General features: G+C 43.3%; 1 protein-coding gene across 3 annotated transcripts in view; it reads left to right on the top strand.

The window, feature by feature from the left end:
• The window catches only part of LOC102205266 (fatty acyl-CoA reductase 1), a 57,384-nt gene that overhangs the window by 25,722 nt on the left and 9,123 nt on the right, over positions 1–22,539 (top strand). For all 3 annotated transcript variants that reach the window (XM_005740817.2, XM_005740818.2, XM_013912839.1), the window contains exons 3-5: positions 13,403–13,578; positions 19,210–19,389; positions 20,856–21,033. In XM_005740817.2, coding sequence (XP_005740874.1) covers positions 13,403–13,578; positions 19,210–19,389; positions 20,856–21,033 — 534 coding nt within the window. The remainder of the gene's footprint in view (positions 1–13,402; positions 13,579–19,209; positions 19,390–20,855; positions 21,034–22,539) is intronic.

The following is a 22,539-nucleotide window of genomic DNA, read 5'->3' as shown; positions in this document are numbered from 1 at the left end:
CGGAAGGCATTGATATCAATACACAGTTTGACAACCGGGTGAAATCCCCGTCGGATCCGAACCGTCTCCGCAGACAGATCCTGTGCAAATGTGATCTTGGCCCCATCATGTGTAATTTGTTGTTTTCTTGCTTCCCGATATACCAGTTCCTTCTCTTGGAATTTTAAGAAATGAACAAGCACCGCTCTGCTCTGGTTTGGTTTCCCGGAGGCAAGCGTGCGATGCACTCATTCCAGTGTGAATGACTTGTCGGGCGCTAGCCCCAGCCACTTAGGTAGCATGATGTTAATAAAGTCGAAGAGTGATTGTTGCCCCTCTGCTCCCTCTTTTATGCCGAAGACGCGCAGGTTCTTTCGTCGTCCGCGGTTTTCCAAATCATCTGTTTTGGCTTCAAGAAGTGCGATTCGTTTGATAGCCGAGTTCAGTGACGTTTCTGTTTTCTCAAGTGTGCTTTCAACTTCGGCAATGCGGGCTTCGGCCTCTTCGATATGAGCCCCCTGGTTCAATATGTCTTGCTTTACCTCCGAGACTTTACCCTCCAGTGCAGTCACTGCGCTCGCCATCCCAGTCAGTCTTATATCGATGCTGTCCAACTTGGCTCCAAAATCCGACCGGAGTGATTTGAGTTCATCCGGGGGTCCACTTCATTATTCACCCCTGTGTATCTGGTGTGCTTTGAGAAGTAGGAGAATATGAGTGCACTGGATGTTTAATAAAGTCGGGAGGCTTTGGGGCAAAGGATGTCTTAAGGACAAAAAGATCAGAGAGAAAAGCTGCGGGTTGAGAGGAAATGGGTGAAGGAGACAACAGCAGAGGGAAGAAAGGAGGAGAGAGGTGAGGATGAGCTCCGAATATGTGGCGTCATCTGTATCAGCAGCAAAGCATGACTCAACAAAAACCTCCAAACTGTTTTCGACTTAATGAGGACCAAAGGATTGACGCTGGCTGTGCGTCGATGTGCTCGCTCGCAGGCGATGCGTGCTCCGGCCTCTGCTCTCTGTGTACCATCAGCCTCAAACTGTCAGTACACCTAAGAAAACCTCCTCTGTATCACTCCTCCTTCCTGTGATAGCATCTATTTTTACTGCTCTCATTGAACCTTGCTGCTGCATTCATTATTCTCACAGCTGCTGTGATGGCAGTGGAGCAGCAGTTGGAGAATGCGTACCTTAACGTACCGTAGCACAACACTTTTTTTTGGGGGAGGGTGTATTAGTTTTTTTGGTTTTATTTCTTCCTCCTCTTGTCAAGGTGACTGCGATGCCTCCGCTTCAGAGACTGCCTCTCACCATGCAATTAGTTTACTCTGACACAACAGCGCTGTAAAAGTGCCAGTTATAACACCCTGTAATTTAGGCTCAGCAGAAATGGCGAGAGTGGGCGACAAGGAGAGGAGTTTCACATGCACGGCCCTCCTCTGCTGTGGCTTTCAGGGGAGAAAAGTAATCGTTGACGATCAAACTGTTTATTTGTCGACGCTTCAGCAACAGAGCTGCATAATTTGTATACTTAGGGTTATGTTAACTTGGTTTAATGCTGCAAGTCTAGAAAGCCTAAACCTGTAAGAAGTCTAAGGGTTTTGGATTAAAGAGCACTTTTAATTTATACATTATACATACAAGTTACTAAATGAACAATGATTATGCACTAAATAAATCAAATAAAACAAAGTAAATAACACGGTGTTTGTGTAATAAAAGCCAGGGTACTCAACGCAAACAATGGGGAAACTGTAGGAGCGCTAAGCACTGACTGACAGAGTCCATCAGATCTTTCACATAGTTCTTCAAAATGCATACAAAAAGTCCATTTTTAGGGTTGCACGTGTCTTAGCTATTGTTTTGAAGCCACTACATTAAACTAACTCAAGCGTTCTACATTTGGCCTCTGTGAAAGTAAAATCGTTTGAGATGGCATCAGACAGCTTCTGGGTTTGAAAAGTAAGGCCATTGTTCTTAGAGCCCATCGGGGGCAGTATCTGTGGCCTTACTGAAGTCTGTCGGAAAATGACCCGTGGTCCTGGCTCTCTTCGGGTCATATTAAAGAAAAAATGAAACCCATTTTGTACATTTTGCTTATTTCAAGTTTCTTTGGGCAGGATTATTAGGACGTGCGCTGTTAATTGTTTTGCAGTCGCAGATCCATGCCTCTCTTGTTGGCAAGATGGCAACAGCAGAAACATTCAGCTCGAGGCTTCACAAACCAATCACACTTCATCTGACATATATACACTGTTTCTGGTTAGTTACTGTGGGTTTGCTCAGACCCCTAAAGGTCATTTACTCCAGTTTACTGCAGAAGAAGTCGCTTCAGCAGTTGGGAGCAGTCTGATTCAGTCAGTTACCAATTATGGTTATCAATCATTGCCTGCCTTTTTATGGCATCAGTTAGCCATTTTAATTCAAAATTACCAAGGGAAAAAGGAATTTGAACATTTATAACAACTACATAAATGACAGAAGCCATCTTTAAGGAAATTTATCTAATTTAGACTTTGGCTTTTTTTTTTCTCCCCACATCTGTGTTTTGGGAAGCTGTCCAGTCGTCCACCTTTTGTATACATGTTTTTTTTCTTTAATGAAATCTGTCAGTCATCATAATGTGCCAGTTTGATTCTTTACTGCTGCCAAATTAGCTGAATGGAAGTTTCCAAGACAATTTCAGCCTAATGAGGATTCATTAAACTGGATTAGTGAAGCCTTGTATGAAGAACAAGTCCTGGAGGAGTCACTGGGAAACCCCACAAAGCCGCACTAGCAGATCTGTGTCACACAGCAGCACCATGCAGGCAAATTAAAAAAAAAAAAAATCAATAAAAGGAAATATAATGTTGTAAATTGTTTGTGTACAATCAGATTTTCTTTATTATTTTTAACACATCTCCCACTTGTGTTTGCAGTATTTCCCCTGCCATCAGGTTTTTCATTGGTTTTGGCATCCGTCTATTAGTGTCTGCTATCAGGTCACTGCTTGATGCTCTGCCAACCGCAGGCTCGCTCATGCTCAGTCTGCATTCAGAAGTGATGTCATTAAGTTTCCATGACCAAGCTTCAACTACTAATTGGTATTCATGCAAGTCCTCGGGTCAGTATTATTCTGTTCAGATTCGGGATAATTCATGAAGGCGAACCGCTTCGTCTCTCAAGTAGCCTCTCTTCTCCTCCTTCAAACCAGGCCAGTATCTTTTCTTACCACCTGTTGCTAGGTAACGGCCAAGAGATCTGTCCCATTGTGTTTTTCAAAGGATGCAATCAGATGAGCTGCCCCGAGCAGGAAAAGGACAAACCGATAGGAATCTCATTGTTTCTGTGCTTCTCCGCTGCTCCGACTCTGACATTTAAGCTCTGTCTCTCTCTGTTTCTGTCTGCGCTGAGGCTTCTTTGATTCACTGAAAACATTTGGATGACTGCAGCTCTTTCTGCGGTACCGGGTGCCGAATGGCATGTCAGGCACTTGATAAGTAGGCCTTTGGGTACAAAAAAGCCTCTCTCCTGCTCTGTGGCATGCTTTTCCCACCCACTAGCAGGCTGTTGAAGCCTAGTCATAGTGTTTGAGGCTTTACAGCACACTGCAGAACCAGCTCTGTAACTGTGAAGGATGTGCTGGGCTGTCAGCTGAAGAGGTGGAAAGTGGAATGCTTGCGGTAGGAACTGGGGTCTTCTGGAATTTAGCCGACAAGGCAGGATCCTGTAACCGGGGGGGGGGGCTCTGTAGTCATGCTGGAGAGGCTGTTCACTGATCAGTGTGGCAGCTGGAGCACAGATGGCTCTAAATGATCATAAACGTTCTGCCTGCATTAGGTTCATCTGGAGGCACTTCAGGAAAGAGTTGGAATGTTTAGAGACGTTGCAATTATGGCAGGCTGACTTGCGTCATTGTGAAGCTGCTCAGACTTGAACATAAAGAGAGTTATTAGTATGAATGTAGTGCATCACTGCTTGATGTATGATAAGATGCCTGAAATACCTCCGCTTAAGACACGTCATGGAAATGGTCACACCCGAGTATGCGTGGAGCGAAAAAAGTATTCGAGTATTAACACGTGCTTACGGATATGATCCATTATAGATACCAGCATGAAGATTATCATTGTCTGTGATGCCAAAGTACTGAGCTCTGTGAAACACAAGTAACAAAAGTGTGACACTATTTTGTTTTTTACAAATTAAATGTCAATGTGAAAACAGCCGTGACTATGGATGGGGTCCTCTCCCTTCTCTGTGGTTTTCAGTCGTTTACCCATTATTACACTTTGATCTAATATAACTGCACTGTTGTATTGATTTCCTCTTGTTTGCATCCACAGCCAGGTGATCTTTCCAGCAGTATAAATATTCAAGTTTCATTGATTGCTGCTGTCCCTGACGGGCAACTCTGGGCTTCACTTGTGGAGCTGGGCATGAAATTTGTGCCAGCTGCCAGCAGACCTGAAGCATCTATCTATCGCTCCCCGGGGAAACGTCAGCCTGTTCTTATCCTGTTTCCCAATGTTAATTCCTGATTTAGTGCTTATTAGCTAAATCCTTCACTTAATGTGTGCCAGTGTGCATTGCAGTGTGTTTAAGGTGTGTTGAGGTGTGTATGTTTAAACAGCAATCTAAGGATGAAGGTGCGTGCAGTGACTTGGCATTTGCTGCTCTGACTCCTGAGAAGAGATGACTATTTAGAGCACATGATATGGCAGCTAGTCTGGCCTTCAGCATGCCATTTGTTCCTCTGTGGTTGTTTGTCGTGCAATAACATGAATTAGGCAAACAGAATGAGGTGACCTAAAGCTCTAACACTCCTCCCTCGAGAGAGAATGAAAAGGATTGCATGTAGTTAGTCCACAAATTAAGTCAAGTTTATGAAACAGACCAGCATAATAAAGGTTGCTGGTGAAGCTGTTTGGGAAGAGGGGGTGTTCTTCCGGAGCTTGTTTCAGCCCTGCTCAGTGTTCCACAGATGTATGTGGAGGGAGACTACCTGACTACCTGAAACGCCATGTTTCTGTGAGGCTGAAAGTGGTGAGAACTGCAGTCCCTGGAGGTGCCACATGTGGCTGCTTCCAGACGTCTTCAGTTTCCTGTTCCTATGTCAGCTGATTGTTGGCTTAAGGCTTAAAGTTAGTGGGTGTATTCTCTCAGGTGTCCCAACACCGGCTGCACCATTAGTCCCTGAACCATACCTCAAGTCTCTGTTTGTAGTGTTGATGTCTTTTGGAGTATTTTTACTAGAATTAATTAGTTAAAATGTTAATGTCCAGTAAGTTTGTGCTTCAGTTTTGATGAATGAAATTCAGGTATTTTATTAGGCTGTTATACAGCTGGTATCTGTGTCTGTTAGCCAACTTTTATGTCTGTCTGAGATAAGGCTGTGCGATGTGACCAAAATCTCATATCCCGATTTAAGACATCTATCGTCCGATAACGATATAAATCACAAAAACGTAAAATTTTCTGCAAATTCTGTGAATCTTGGGCAGCTCGACTTGCATGAAGTTTTTCCAGCTGGGCGTCGTGTACCTGGAGTCGAATGTTTTAACAGATGCATGAAACGATACATTTTTAGACATAAGTTGCAACGGTCGCTGTTTTCTTTGAGTATTTATTACACGGCGTGCTGCGGGGAAAAGCCTGTTCTAACGTTTGAGTCTAAGGTTTATTTTTTAGCACCTGACGGCTCTTTTTTTACTTCTAATCCGTAAATACTCTGCATACTCTTTACGTGATTTGGTTTATTTTGAAAAGTCTCAACAGGATCTTGAGCTTTATTCTGAAAGGTTTATGTGGAAAATAAACAATCGGACACGCGATGGTTTTATCGTCGTTGTTGCTAAGGACAACGCATAAAAACAGGCGCTTGTCCGTCCATAGTGTGGTTATATTAAATATAAGAGAAAGAGAGAACTTTAAGAAATTAATATAGCCACTACAGTGACCATCCAAAAGATGAAAAAATATTGCCGTGAACAGTTTATTTCGCCACACCACAAAACAAACAATAGCGTAAAATGAAACGATAGACGTTTTTATATCGTGATCCAATATATATCGTTATATCGAACAGCCCTAGTCTGAGAATGTGTTTTATGTTCTGTATCTCATCCTTGAAAGAAAAATAACCCTGAAGTATTTAAAGAATCAAATCATGAATCAAGGCTTTTTAATATTGTATGAACAGCTGGAGGCAAGTGAAGTCAACAAATGGGGCTTAACTAAAGAACGAAAACACATGGTTTCAGATTTGGTCGGGTCGAGATGAATGCAATCCTGTTTCCTGTCATTAAAGGGGCAGAGGGGGTCATACCCTGCGGCGGTTTTGTCCTCAGAAACACCCTCAGATCAGTGTGAAAGAACCTAGTTTCTGACGTGTTGCCTTAAAGATGATATTTTAATAGTTGACAGAAATAATATACACAGTTGTTGGCGATCCACATTCTTCAAAAATAATGTCTTCAAACGAAATATTTAACGTCACTTTATTGTTTGTAAGAGATTCGGCCCACTTTTCTTTCAGAACTGCCTTTTCATAGTCATGTCACAGATTCAACAAGGTGCTGGAAGTCTTCCTCAGATTCTGGTCCATGTTGACATGATAGCATCACACAGCTGCATTGCACCATCACATCCCAAAGGTGATCTACAGGATTGAGATCTGCTGGCTGTCGAGGCCATTTGAGAGCCGTGAACTAATGGTAATGTTCAGGATTTGAGCTTTGGCATGATGGTGATGCCCAGTGGTCCCCAGGTAGTGGGTAAAGCAAGCTGACGGGAGTGGTGCTTAGGTTATTTACCACTGTGGTTATCTGTTCTCCTTTGTTTCCCATTCTGATGCTTCAGCAGGTCGACTTGACCGTGTCTGCATGCCTAAATGCATTTAGTTTCTGCCATATGATTGGCTGATTAGATATTTGCATTAATGAGTCGCTGAGCAGGTGCACCTAATAAATCATTACTATGACTATTGACTCAAATCAGACATCATTTGTCTAATCCAGTGCATCACATGTGGTTAATGATCACATTCTTTCTGCATAAAAGCAGAGTGCAAATGGCTGCGAATGCAATGAGATTTGTTTTGAGCTAATGTCACTCTGACCTTTTACTGCCTGAGCAAAACTATAAAAGGTCCAGAGAGGCCTTGTAGATTGGTGGCACCAGACTGCTGTAAATCCGGTACTCAAACAATGATGGGCTTTCCTGTGGCAAGCACAAAGAGTTAACGCTGAGGAGGGGAGTGCTGGAATTAATTATCAAGTGAACTTGGCATTTATAAATGGTAAGAGAGCACAGCTAATTATCTGCAGCATTTAATATGGGCAGAAAAGCAAGCAGCGCACACAATCTTGCTTATGTCTCTCCTTTTGCTCTTGGAGGGTAATAAAATTCCCCTTCGCTCAGCAGGAGGTCATTGTCTTAAAGACTGGAAGCCAGCGGCCTCCCGAACGCCAAGCCCAGAAACTCTGCGTTTGCTGTCACCGCAGACTTGATTACTGCCCTCGTATTGATCGCTTCAGTTGAGTGTACGACGAAAGCACAGGCATGAGAAAACCCTCCATTTTCATTACTTTGCTTTAGTGAGCTGTTCCCCACAAATCGTGATCAGTTGGATGAGATGGCTGAATAGAGAGAATGGGTATTGTCTCTCTTAAGCAAGTCGTGAAATATAAAGCCTTGTAAAGGCGGCATTTGCTGCCAGGTAAACCAGAACTCTCACTCCTGCATTTACCTTGTTCCACCTATTTTCATCAACTATTTTTTGGTATCTTGGTGCCAGGTACCCAGAAAAAGCTAATCGTTATTAAGGCGGTATTTCTGAAACGGCAGGTATTGTTTTGGGGGGGTTTTCTGTTTTGTTTTGTTTTTAACTGTGAGGAGGAGTGTGCTGAAATGTGTTGTGACACAGGATGGTAAAATGTATGTTTTATATCACGGGAGATGATTGGAAATGAACCCATTTTTTTTTCCTTAATATGCTGACAGCTTCAGGAGGGTTAGACACATCTGTTCTCCTTCACAGCTTCCCATGAGAGTCCTTGCATTTCTGATTTCTCCCCAGGCTCAGCGCTTCATCCTTACCGCGGGTGTTGTCACTGAGGCAGACGGGAGAGAGGGAACCTCACTGGTATCTGGAAATATAATGATGGTTATTCAGCATCCTTCACCCTATCTAGAACCTTTTGTTGACAGCCCAGGAGGAGATTTGGTTTGTGCGAGTATCCTATTATTTGACTAATTTAGTCAGTGCATGCCAGAAAATGGAGGTCGGCACTGGAGGTACACATACATTAATTGCTTCTTTCTAACACGTTGTGGTAGAGCTTCCCCGGCTAATATAAACTACCCGGTATGGTCGTCTCAGGTAGTCGGCGGGGAAAGGTGCTACAAATGAACAGATTAAAAGAGAAGGGTTCCATGAATGTGAGTCTTGGCTCGAGGTCAAGAAACTGAATTTGTTTACTTATTAAAGATGGAGAGGCATTAGGCAGTAGCTGTGTACCCCTGTCTTTATCTCCTTTCAAACACACACATTCTTTTCCATTAATCTGATGACCTCTGAGTAACCTACATGTGCAGGTTTCAAAGCAGTCAAGCTAATATCAAAATATCTGCTCCAGAAATGAAGTTTTACTTTACAAACAAACTTCTGACGAGATCCAACTGAAGGAAAAAAAAAGTCAATTTAATTTTAAAAAGAAAATTATCTTATGAAACTTTTATTTTGTATCAGACAGCAGCAGGATGCATCCACAGGGGGACTGTTGCATGCTGCAGGGCTGAAAAGACTGATGAAGCCAGCAAGGTTATGCAACCCTGTGTCTGACGGAAGCATTGAAAACATTCAGGGTATTGCATGCATTTGTTGTGGAAGCCGTGCTGGAAAACGTGTTGGGGAACAAAGACAACAGGCGGTGACAGGATGTATTGTCACCTAGGTGACCAAACAGGATGTTTTTATATGTACTGTCACTCATTCAAAGTGCAGAGGAGCTGCATGTGAACAAAACTGAGGTGCTGGCTTTAGAAAAATTACAGAAATTACACTCCTAGGTCTGATATAAGAAAGACAAAGAGGAAGAAAGAAATGTGGGACTTTGTTTAAAAGCATTATGACTCTTCTGGTTTGCTGCCGGGGCCACCAGCCTCTCAGGAGGTCACGTTGGACCTGAAGCGTGCAAAGCATACCTATCATTAGCTCTGCTTTGTGCTGTGTCCCATTGTTACCTGACATTTTGGCAGCATAACAGTCTGAGACATCGCCAATGATCTCACAGCTTTTGTGTGTCGTCTTTTTGCTCATTTTGTGCAGCTCTCTTTGAACTTTTTTGGTCCTGGAGAATCGAGGAAATGGTCTGTGTGAAGGGTCCAGTAAAAAAAAAAAAAAAAAAAAACACGCAAGAAGAGTGGAGTTAAAGGGCAGTTAGCGAGAAGTGAGGCTGTTCAAATGGCATCTCGGGTTGATGGGCTGAAAGGAAAGTGCCATTAGTGTTGGGTTTCTGTGAAAGTCCACACAGTGGCTGCTTGAAGCACTCTTGATGAAGGATTTATTGCCCTTTGGTCTACAAAATGACACTCGATTGCACTGGAAGTACAGGTGATGACCACATTCAGACCTGTGCGTTAAACCAAAGGAGTTACTTTATACTTCTGAAACTGCTGCTTGTTCAAGGCCATGACTTTGTTTCAGGATGCAGCACTGAAACACTTGGCTGTGGTGATGTTTCACCCTCCAACACCCACCCCCACCCTCACAGCATCCTCCAAACTGGTGGGCTATTGTCTTCCTGTACAAGGCGGTTTGCTCACTAACACCCGTGAGTTGGAGAAGGGTGCAGTGGTAAATACGTGCAGTGGAAGGCTGGCACAGGCCACTTATCGCCCAGAGAGCTTTTTACAAAGCAGGGCCTCAATCCCACAATGCCATTCTCTGCCTGCGCCTGTAACAAAGAGCTCTCTGAAGCTCACATTGTACGCCCTCTTTCACCCTTTTGACCCTGATGCTCTTTCTCCGTTCTGGCTTTTTCTGTAGTTTAACTTTGGGTTACAAGTGCTTCAGTGATCTGCACGTGCCATGATTTGGTGAGCTGTAGTCAGAGTGCACGACAAAATGTAATATTTATTCATTTAATCCTTTTTAAATGTGCATACTGATTGTCTAGTGCATGGAGACTGCATTTCTGTGTGTAGCAGAGAGTACAGTTTCACACAACCAGATAAGAGAGAAGTGAGCAGCTGGGAGAGAAACAAGAAGCTTCTTGCTCAGAGCTGCTTGTGTACCTGCTCACCTACTACGAGTTCAAATGTAGAAGAGGCTTTCTTTGTTCCTGGCAGCTCGTTTCTCGTTTTGCCAAAGAAAATCTGAGCTATGTTTTGCAGGCGGACTTTGCCAGTAAGTTGATAAACGTATGCGTTTGAGTAAATGCTGTATTTCCCTATTTTTATTTTATTACGTGTGCTGGTAGGGTGAAGTCAGGACGGGGCTGTCGCAACAAAGTGGCACTTGTCTCTTAAGAGATCATCCAGAACATCACAGGAAGCTCTACTGCAAATCATAAACTATGGGAAGGATGGGGACTGTTACACATGAAAGCTGCACTCACTTTCTTTTAAAATAAACGTAGTTTTCAAAGAACAGTAGTATTTTAAGTATAAATATTGGAGATGCGCCGATATCTGCGATAACTGTTAACCAGGAAATACTTGCCTTCTTCTTCAGTAGATCATCTGCCTCCATCTCATCTTATCCCCAGTGTCCTCTCTGTGACACTCGCCCCCTGCATGTCATTTTTCACTACACCCATGAATCTTCTCTGTTGTCTTCCTCTTTTCCTCCTTCCTGGCAGTTCCACATTCAACATCCAATATGTCCACTCTTCTGGAGAATGAGGCGTTCCCAAGCTAGCAGTATTAATAATCTCTCCTGTATATCCTGGAACTTCCCCCAGGGTCCCTACATTCCTTAAAGCCCTCACCTAGGAGGTGTCCAATGAGGCATCCTAGTGAGATGCCCAGATTCCCACCTCAACTGGCTCCTTCTGATGTGGAGAAATGGCAGCTTTACTATCATTATATAGCTTGTTATATATTGTTTAAAGTTAGCAAGCAGTAACCTCATCAGTTTAGTTTTTCTGCACACTCTGTGTTAAATCAAGAATATCAGCTTACATACTGTTATGTTCGTCATGCTCTGCACCGTTTGTGGTCAGAGGATGGAGGAAATTGCTCACCCTTTTTCAGTTGCTGGGTTGCTAACGTGGTTTTAGCCTGAAGAAATGTTGCAAATCTCATTAAGCCACAGTTGCACTGTCAAATTTTGCGTGTGCTTGGGCGGCATTTGTGAAAACACTTGTTGGAGTTTGAACACTTCTTTCTTTAAGTGTCAGAGCTGTGACTACGTTGTCCTACCGCCGGAGCTCTTTTAGCTGATGACAGCTACCCTTGAGCCTCATCACATGCGAGTAGAGCAGAGCATAAGCACTTGGGGAAAGTTCAGTTTTTGTTATATTTGTGTTCAAGGTAAAACCAAAAAAGGCGGCTCCTTGAATCATGCAGCACAGAAAGGACAGTTTTTGCAGTGCTGATATTTTTTGGAGAAAGCTGCACACAGAATCTTTTCCTCTGCTCCTGCTCCCTGCAGACTCCGTTACTACCAGCTGTTGGCCTCGAGCAGAGGGAGATAACGCTGTTACTTTTCATTACATAATAATAACGGCTCTACATGAGCATGGAGAAAATCCCTTACACCCCCCCAACCCCACCCCTTTCTCTCAGATGTTATGACAGTGCATACTGTACATGCGGGCTCGTTCCTAATATGGGCAGTATGGTGTACAGTATTGGGAGCGAGTAGGGTGCCATTAAAAAGCAGGGGATTGATGAGGATACAGAGCATGACTGTAAAGAGCTGTTTAAGTCAACTTCTGTCCTCTAAGCGAGAGATCTCTGCTTTTAGGACAGCTGACACACACAGGGCGGCACTTTCATAACAGAGCGCACGCGTTTTGATGCCAATCCCTTCACTTCCCCTCTCACTCCCCTTCTTTTCTCCTTCTCATCCTTTAATATCTGTCTGTGAAAGGCCTTTTGAACACAGCTGCTCTGTGCAGCAAGGCAAAGCCAAATTTCCTGGTAGGAGCTGCACAGATAAATGCATGACATCTGACTCCGCCGCCTTTGGGAAGCATCTCCTGACTCAAACATTGGCTTGACATGCTCAGCTCTCTGCAGGGTGTCGGGCAGCGAACGGCGTGTGATACACGAGCCGGTAAATCTAGACGAGACTTCACATAATCCCCGCCTCCATGTTGGAATATTTTCTCCGGCACTAAGTCGGCGAACGGCAGCGTAAACAGGTGGAATAACACGAGTAGGGTTTGCGTTTCAGCATGAATGTACAGTAGAGCGCGGCGAACAGCGGCACAAATGGCCCTGTCAGATACAGGTCAGAGGTTTACAGCCCTGATAGTGTTTTTGTATAAAACGGGGAGTGAATTCCTTTCTTTAGAGAGGAGATTACTTTTGCAAGCTGACTCACTGACCCGTGTTTACTTTGAGACATTTATCAGGAAACACTCCACAGTGTGACTCATGGCACAGATGGATAAATCTCATTGGTCGATGGCAGGCACGCTACTTTTTTTTTCTTTTTTTTTTTGTCTGCTCTCACATCTGTAGCCTACCTGGCTTAACACCTAGTCCCATCTTCTTTTAGTTGAAGCCATTCATTAGTGAAAAAGGGCACCTTTAATTAAGACTTCATAGTCAATTCACAGAGCTCATTTATCGAGTAACTGTCATGATTATAATTGGAATTAATGCTGCTTTGAAACTCAATTGGACGCATCTTTCCTTTTGTTTTAGTAGCTTTCAATAAGGTAGAGCAGCAAAATGAGAGTTACCAGGTCCACCCTGTTAAAACAGATGCACTCTAATACAACATTACTACTCATGAGGTGAGTTTACTTTTCAGTCTGTTTGCTTTCCTTTCTATGTGCCGTTTCCACATTTTGAGTTAAGTTGCGATCCTAAACAGTCCAGTCTGACCGGTCTTATCTCGTCCACGTTGACTATCGCTGCTTTGGTGAAATGAAAATGTACAGGTCATTTGCATCAGAACAATCTCCTCACCTGAAGCGATTATGCAAAGTACATTTGCGTTCCTTGCCATGGTGTTTTAGTGTTTGAGTCGACTGTAATAGTTCTTCTCTCCCTGACAGCTATAAGCAAAGTTTATTTATACAGCTCACTTCGTACACAGCATCAATTCAATGCCAATGTCCACATCTTACGAGAAAGCACAGCCTTCTTCAAGTTTAAGAAAAATGTATATGGCATTTAAATGTTCGATTATTTGAACGCTGCTGATGAATTAGCTAAGACATAAAAGTCTTTCCTTTAGTGATTTCTGTTTTGTCTGGCAGCTTTTCGACCGTGTGAGGGAGGAAAACCCCGATTTCCACCAGAAGATCATCCCAATCAGCAGCGAGCTGACGCAGCCGGGCCTGGCCATCAGCCCAGAGGATGTGGAGAAGCTCACCACCTGCATCAACATCGTCTTCCACTGCGCCGCCACCATCCGCTTCGATGAGCCGCTCAAGTGAGGACCACCTGCATTTCATCCAATTTTTTTTTTTTTTTTTTTTTAATTTTCCAACACAATGAACACACAGACTCCTGCTGCTTTGTTTCATTATTACACCTCATTACAATCCGGTTCCACTTTATGCAAGGTGTCTTTATTGCTGAGTAAATGTTGCTTGTAGCAGGAACTTGCTGTTGTGAGGGTGCACTCCAGAGGATGTGCAATTCAATGAGCATGACGGTAATGTTTCATTGACGTGACGCAAAGAGGAAGTGGAGCAGGATGAGGGTGTGGAGAAATCAACAGTTTCTACGAGTTTGTAAAATCACCTATAAGAAAATAGATGGTTCCTATTTTACTCAGGGAGCCGTGGCATGTTCGGAGTGTTGGTCGGATGCGATTCAGTCAGTGTTGAGTCGGTATCAAGATGTCTTCAGAGGCTCCAACGTCCCAGTGAGGACGTCTCGCTCGTTACTGGTCTATGAGGAGCTTTGCTGAATGTAGAGTTGTTGAATTCTGATGTGAGCACTGTGATGACCGCGTTATGTTGTGCTCCTTTAGATAATGTGCTGATGTTCTCCTCCGACTAGTCATACCTGTAACTTCCTGACATAAGCAACAACGATCCGTCCTATAATGTTCGAATCCTGTTCACCAAAAGACCCGACAATAATACAGAGAAAACCCCAACAATGAGACGACCCAGTATGAGCAAGCACTTGGCAAAAGTTGGAAGGAAAAACTTTCTTTTAACAGGAAGAAACATCTGAAAGAATCAGGCTCAGGAAGGAGCGGCCATCTGTCGTGACTGGTTATAGGGTGATGGGAGGAAGACCGGACAAAAGACTCACTGTGTCTGAGAGCCAGAGATTAATAATATCTAATGATTAAATCCAGAGTCCTGTATAAACACAGAGGGAGTGAAGAAGAAACAGTCCATTATGGGAAGCCCCCGGCAGCCTAGGCCGGTGAGGTCTGGTCTGAGGTCAGTTGGTCATAGCTGGGAGGTGGCAGGGAAGCCTTTTGTATAGACTGTGCCTGAGCCTGCAAGCTTGTGTAAAAATATACAAACATGGTGTGCAGCTTTCTTTGTCTTGCTGTACAAATGCCCAGCCTGGACTGCACTGGATCCTTCATGTAAAAAATTATCTGCAGAGTGAAACGGATGAGCCGAGAAACCGAAAAGAGAAGAATGATTGGCATTCCTGCTTATAGCTTGTGTCTGGACACTTTCAGTTGCACTGCATTTTTGGGATTTTGTAAGTCTGATTACACACATGTTGACCCCACGTGATGATCCTGGTATTCATAGATTAGATCTTCAGTTTTAGCTTCTTTTAAGCAGGGAAATTCCTCCCAAGATAAGCGAGTGAGGCCGCCCCTTCAGTGTGTTTGCAGCCTCCGTGTGCATGGATGAGTGGAGGTAGATCATTTGTCTGACGTGGTGTAGTGCTGCTCTTTAAAAGCTCCCTGAAGATGGGTGTTCAGAGGCGGGCCAGTTTGAGTGACAGCTCAGTTAGGACTGCTGCACTGCACTGAGCTGCACACCGATTCATATCGATCTCTTAGTGCTTTAGTCTCTCTCTGTCTCTGTATCTTTCTCTCTCTCAGTGGCCTTTATCTTCTCTCTTCTTTTATTTCTTCATATGACTTCACTGGGTTTTTTACTCACGCCTCCCCTTTTTGTCATCTCAGAGTCATTACTCTTGTCTGGTGACCGGCAGCCTTGTAAGCAGTGCAGAGGCCATAAATCAGAAGAGTCTGCTTAAGGCTCGAGAGTCAGTCCAGGGCTTTTCAGCCCGACACCTCAGCTGGTCTTCATCCTGTGCAAGTCTTTATCCACACTTAAAGGATCATTGCTATTTATTGAAAGCTGGTTTTAACTTGAAACTTATTTCTATTTATCATAAGATTGATCTGTGAGTAAAGAGAGATTTTCACCCTATAATGTTCTGCGCAGTGGGTTAAAATTTCTAGAAATCATGACCTGGTTACCAGGAACTGCAGAAACAAGTGCCCCTCTACCCTTGGGTACAGGTTCTTCTTCGTAATGAGCTGTGACAGGATGTAAACATTCATGGTATCCTCCCCTCGGCTGAACTACAATGTCAGGTAGCTGCTAGCTTGCTTCCTGACATTGTAGTTTTAAATGAACTTGCAAGAAAGCTATAAGAGGAAAATATATGTTTGATTTTTGGGGTGAAGTGGCCTTTTTAAAGAAGAAAGCAGCACTGAGTGTTAATATTAGAGCTGCTAGTGATTTAATATTGATTCATCGATCTGTCACTTTATCAATACACAGTTCTGTGCTTCAGAGAAGTACTGATAAAATGTACAGTAGTAATGATAATACTTGGGGCAGTCTAAGCATTAAGCAGATATTAAACGACTCTTGAAATTTAGGAAAATTATCCGATAAACAAATTCTACAAAAACCCTTAAAGTGATTTTATTCTAAGATTATTACTTTGAAGTCTTATAACCTCGGTGGCTTCATATGAGTAAAAATCAGCAGCTGGGAGTTTCTTGTGTTTGCTAACTCGAGCTTTTCTCTAAAGGACCGTGACTGTTACAGACAACTGTCTGAAACAGATAACATCCAGTGAGCTTTGTGAAAGCTTTGTTGATGACAGAGGAGACTGGTCAGACGGCTTCAAGCGGATAGGAAGGAAATAGTAACTCGAATAACCACCAAATATGCAGAATAGCATCTCGGAACACAAAACGCATTGAACCCTGCTGCTACAGCAGCAGAAGGACCATACAGTGTGCCACTCCTGTCAGCTAAGGACAGGAAACTGGGTCTACAATTCACACTGGCCCACGAAAACTGGGACAATAGAAGAAGCGTCTGAGCAGCAACATTCAGGTGTTAGGATAAGAATTTGTTGTAAACAACATGAGAGCATGAATCATTCGGCACTTTGGACCCATAGCACCAGTTATTCACTCTTCAAACACCACAGCCTGCCTGAGTATTGTCGCTGACCATGTCCATCGCTTTATGACCACATTGGACCATCTTCAGTGTCTTGAACGCTGTACTCAAAGGGCCTCCACAGTCAGCAGATCTCAATAGCTGGTAGTTTCTGATGGGTGCCTATACTGGTCTGTAGTTGTTGCATCTGAGTCATAACTGCAAAGACAGATGGGTGATGAGTCAGGAGCAGGAAGGGGCGCAGTGGTGCCTCAATCTTCCCTCTGTAGTCCCGCTGGCGTGACGCCCTGCATATGGTCCCAGAAGGTGGAGGGGCGATGACACGCCCCCACAGCACTCAAAAGCTCACCGGGTGATCGCCACCGCAGTCTTCATCGTCCTGCCGCTGCTAACAGCCTGACCGCACCTGATTCGTGCCACTGGACCGTTCGCCCACAGCTTTCTGCCTCTCGGTTCTCCCGCGACCTCGTGATCGACACCCACGCTGAGCCGGAGAATCATGCAGTGTCTGTTGAAACTGACCACAGCGTTTCTCGTCTTTGCTCTAGGCAAAATGGACTCTGTATGTTGTTGTAGTTCTGCTGCAGAGCTGACGCACATCCGCAGCTGAGGGCTGAGGTTTATAAAGTGAAATGTGTTGTGTGGGTGGCCTACAGGAGGATTATCAATCACATGTGGGTTGAGTTGTTTTTGTTTCTTCTTCTTCTGGCAGTTAGGATTTTGTTGTAGTCATCTCTTTAAGAAAACATTTTTAAAACGATAAAGGCCAGCACCTTGATTATTCTTGCATAAGTTTGAGTCGGATACACGTGCTTCCTTTCACCAGAGATGGAGTCTTTTTATAGAGGTGACGCAAGACAGGTGAGGACGCCAATTATGGATTTCATTGGCAGAATGAAGATGATGGCAGCGATAAACATGAGGCGTGAGAAGTCAGGGTAAGAGTGGTGATGAATGAGATGTGCCATGGTGTTATGAGTGGCTGGCTGCTTATGTGGAGGCCTACACAGGTGAGCCAGTATTCTCCTAACAAGCCTCACTGCCTCCTGCAGGAGGGAACCCTGCAGGGAGAGCAGAAAGAGGAGGCTGTAACAGCTTTAGACAGTATAGAGTCAGAGGATTGCTAATTACAACACTTGTCTCATCATTATAAGACCAGTATCTATTAGACTTGTATAAATAAATGGCCAGCTAGGCCCTACTTATGTTTATTTTCTACTTTATCAATGGTTTAAATTGGGAGGGGGAATTTAATCTCTTAAACTATCATGTAATTAATAACTTCATTACTCTATCTGCATTTGTTCTCATTTTGTGGTCCTCGGGATTTTTCTGTCTTCAGAGAAACACTTTTTTTTAAAAATGTTTCTGCTTTTGGACTGTTGAGGTGAAATGCTGCTGCGTCATTTATAAGGTTATAGTCTCTGTGTTTAAGAAGAGAAAGTCAACAAAAGAAGGAGCAACGGGTTATCACTTTGCCAGATTTTGCAGGTGTAAAGCGGCGTGCATTAGGGCTGTGCGATATGACCAAAATGTCATATCCCGATATAAGAATTCTGTCGTCTGATAACGATATAAATCACAAAAATGTAACATTTTCTGTAAGTTCTGTGAATCTCGGGCAGCTCGTCTTGCGGGAAGCGTTTCCAGCTGCGAGTCATGTAGCTGGAGTCCAGTGTTTTAACAGGTGCATGAAACTATATTTTTAGACATAAGTTGTAACGGCCGCCGTTTTCTATTACACAGCGTGCTGCGAGGAAAAGCCTGTTCTAAAGTTTGAGTCTAAGGTTTATTTTTTAGCACCTGATGGCTCTTTTTTACTTCTCATCCTAATCTGCTCTTTCACGTAATTCAGTTTAGTTTGAAAAGTCTCAACAGGATCTTGAGCTTTATTGTGAAAGGTTTATGTGGAACATAAACAAGCGGACACGCGATGGTGTTACCGTCGTTGTTGCTAACAACAACATAAAAACAGGTGCTTGTCCATCGGTAGTGTGGTTATATTAAATATAAGAGAAAGAGAGAACTTTAAGAAAGTAATATAGCCACTACAGTGACCATCAAAACGATGAAAAATATATTGCCGTAAACAGTTTATTTTGCGACACCACGAAACAAACGATAGCATAAAATGAAACGATAGAAGTTTTTATATTGTCATCCGATATATATCGTTATATCGAACAGCCCTAGCGTGCATTGTTCAGGACCGTTCTCTGCATCGATTCAGAGCCGCAGTAGATGCTGTAATGCTCAGTCTTGGCTTTATGACTGGTACTACAAGATGAAAAGAGCGAAAATGATGAGGCTAATACTTTTTTTTTCCCCCTCCTCATTTAGTCTTGTTCTCTCTCCCTCTCCTCTGTTTGATTTCATGCCTCTCTATCCCGCCGTGTCACTCTGCTCCGGCTTGAATTTTTTTGCAAATTCCTGCTCCTTTGCAAATTCATATTTGAATGGTACACTCAGTCGTCAGCAAACAAACGCTTATACATGCAAATACAGAGATAGTAGTAGTCTAGCAAACACGAACACACACACACACAACGACTTTCCCTGCACACACTGAACCTGAGCACGCACACACAAACTTTTCCCTCCCACACAGACTCATTTGCACGACCTTTCCTCCCACATCTACATACACACACTCCCAGAGACGTGCAGTCTTTTTAACACCGTATGAATCTCTCTCTCCTCTCCTGCAGACACGCCCTGCAGCTCAACGTGATCGCCACACAGCAGCTCCTCAGCCTGGCCCAGCAGATGCATCACCTCGAGGCCTTCATTCACATCTCCACCGCCTATGCAAACTGCAATCGCAAGCACATTGATGAGGTCATCTACCCGCCGCCCGTCGAGCCCAAGAAACTTATAGACTCCCTTGAGTGAGTGGATGATGTTTTTGTTCACCAGTGTCACAGAAATACTTCCACTTGGGGTTAATTCATGTGATGTGGATATTAATCCCAAAGAAAAAGAGAAGTTGCATATTTGTGCTACAGCTGCAACCAAGGGAGAGACCGCGACAGGGCCTCCCAAACAAGGGATTGTAACAAGGTTCGCTCAAAAGATCAATAAATAGTGAGTGGATAAACTATTGCATCACTTGGCGAGTGTGTCAGAATCAAGCCCAGTAATTACGAGGAACGAACAAACAATGCAGTCATTCACAACACATCCAGCTGGGCCTAAACCACCCTGGGCACGATACCAACACAGATCTCATCCATTCACTTACATTCAGCAGTGAACCTGGACTGGGATAAAAGCAGGAATGTGGAGACACGAATTTCATGATTATCTGCCTGTTTTCACACCTGTGCACACATTTGGCCAACTGGCTGTCAAAAAAAGCGCTTTATTGTCAGATTGCGCCATGGAAGTTATTGCAAAAGTTGGGCAACATGCACACCTTTCCGTGTGAAAGGAGGTTTTCTTTGCTTTTAAACTGTTCATATTCATAATGTAGTCCAGGACTAACACCTCCACGTGCATTTGGAGAGCAGTAACAAAGACTCTCCCTACATATCAAAGGTCACAGTAATTTCAATTTGATTCATATAGCAACAAAGGACAACTACAGTTACCTCAAGGTGTTTTATTTGATACAGAGAAAACCCCAACAATCAGGTGACCCCTTATGAGCAAGCATGTGGCAAAAGTGGGAATAAAAAACTCCCCTTTAACAGGAAGAAACTTCCAGCAGAACCAGGCTCACGGAGGGGTGGCCATCTGCCGTGACTGGTTGGGCATGAGGGGAGGAAGACGGGACAAAAGAGACACTGTGGGGGAGGGGGGGAGGCAGAGATGCATAACTAATGATAAAAGACAGCAGATATTACACTAATGTCTGAAACGGCATGAAAAGGAAGTGCTAGGGTTGAGATGGGTTGATAGCGGCTTGCAGGGTGACTAAAGCAGCTTAAATGCCACGTCCTACATAGATTTGTCATCAGCTCAAGTGTAAGGACCAGAGGTTTGGTTTAACTTTGAGAACATTGCCTAATGGAGTGTTTCCGTTTCATTTTATTTCATGCATTTATTTGGCAGTGCTTATAGGTGAAGTCTCTTTAACTCCTTTTCCCATAAAGACAACATGACGACCTTTACAGCATTCACAGGGTAAAGAGTTAAAATGCTGGTCTAAATGTAGTAAGCGTACATGACCTGGGGACTGTAAATTGCTTTTTCATAAACCTGTACCTTCTAATGTTCTTCTGCAAAACAAACCTGCTACCTATGTTTTTAAAAATAGTTTTTATCATAATAAATCTCAGACTGCACCAAAATAAGTGCTCAATTATGTTGTAAATGGGTGCTTAGTGCTGAAGCTTTATGTCTCTGGCTTCAGGTGGATGGACGATGGCATCGTGCGGGACATAACGCCACGGCTCATCGGTGACAGGCCCAACACGTACACCTACACCAAAGCCCTGGCTGAGTACGTGGTGCAGCAGGAGCAAGACAAGCTCAACATTGGCATCATCAGACCCTCCATAGTGGGAGCCAGTTGGCAAGAGCCCTTTCCTGTGAGTTCACTGAATACTTTGCTCTCTTTAGAAATAAGCTACTTTTGCATAATTACACTTATATATGTTCTTTTTTTAAGTATTGACAAAGTTCCATGACCTTTTCTAGTTTTAATCTTGCTGAGAGAGAACTGACACGCCCACTATGGCTCACGTCTTTGTGAAAGAATTTCACGAGCCTATATGTCAAAGACATATAGGACATAGTTTTTGTAAAGACGTGTACAATAACGATGGATGCAGCGACTGATGTCAGTCATTGGGTTGTGAACACCTACATTTTAATCACATAAAAAAAAAAATTGAAATAAAACAAAGCAACAAATTAATTGTCTGATAGCTTAATCTCTACAGTTTGCTCTTGTGACATCAACATTTCAGATCTCACCCAATCATTGACACCTACACATGGTCCTTTTCTCTCGACACTGTTCCTCAAAGTCTTATGAGTTAATTGCTCCGTAACATATATTCCACTCTTTATTTTCAGCCATTTCTCTTGCGATGGTTGTACGATCCTTATTTGACGTGATTTGCCGAGTTAGTAGGGCCACCTTCATGCTTATGCTTACTTTGCTTAATAAAAACAGGCTTAAAGGATTGTGTACCAGATGTCGTCATTGGTCATTTTTCATAAAGGAACCATAGTGTTTGAAAATGAACACAAACAAGAGTCAAAACTAGAAATTCAGACCATTTTTTTTTCTGCTTGCATCTTTTCTATACAGTCTGTGATGCATGTCGTGATTAAGAGCTGTGGTGCTTGGATCCTCGCAGAGTGCAAGTCGTTTGCTTTCCTATTTCATCGCTGGCTCATTTTCTGCTCAGAACGTGCCCCCTTTTTTGACTTGGTTGTTTCTTTGTAGGTGCATGTTGGACACCCATGAATGACGCGGACTAGTTTTTCTAGAATCCCTCCCCTCATTATGTGTCCTCCTGACACAAATTGAAATAAGATATTGATCAACCTAATCCTGCCCGGGTCAGTGCTGCTCTCCTGTGGCTTTTATCTTAAGTGGCCCTGGATTAAAGCAAATTGGCTAATGTCGGTGCTAAAGACCGGCGTTTTCCACCCGAGTCACCTTTCATCAAGCCAAACAGCTGCTGGGATGGGAGAGTTTGGGCAGACGTCAAGGACAGAAGGGTAAATCGGAGGCTGTGGACTGAAGGCTGCTTCGCTAAGGACCCAAACATGAAAGCTGAAGAGTGCATTATTGCTGTCAGTCTCTGGTGGATTTCTTTATATGAAAACTTGCACCAGACTAATCAGCGTGAGCGAGATTGCTTCTCAGTAAATATTTAATTGAAATTATGTGATTTTGCATGGAAAGAGTTAAACTTTAAACTTGCCAATAATTATTAATTTTTTATAAGATATTTACTTATTCTTTCATTTCATTTTATTTTTTATATATATATTTTTTGCTGAGTGACTCCTCGTTAAAGCTATAAATATATCACTCAAGGCTGATGACTGCAGAAAAAGCCTTAGACTCGTGATGACAT

The sequence above is a fragment of the Pundamilia nyererei genome, unplaced genomic scaffold (assembly GCF_000239375.1).
Source record: "Pundamilia nyererei isolate P.nyererei 1_Seehausen unplaced genomic scaffold, PunNye1.0 scaffold00104, whole genome shotgun sequence".
NCBI lineage: Eukaryota > Metazoa > Chordata > Actinopteri > Cichliformes > Cichlidae > Pundamilia > Pundamilia nyererei.
Note: the sequence above shows the minus strand (reverse complement) of the source record. Positions and strands in the feature narration are given on the sequence as shown.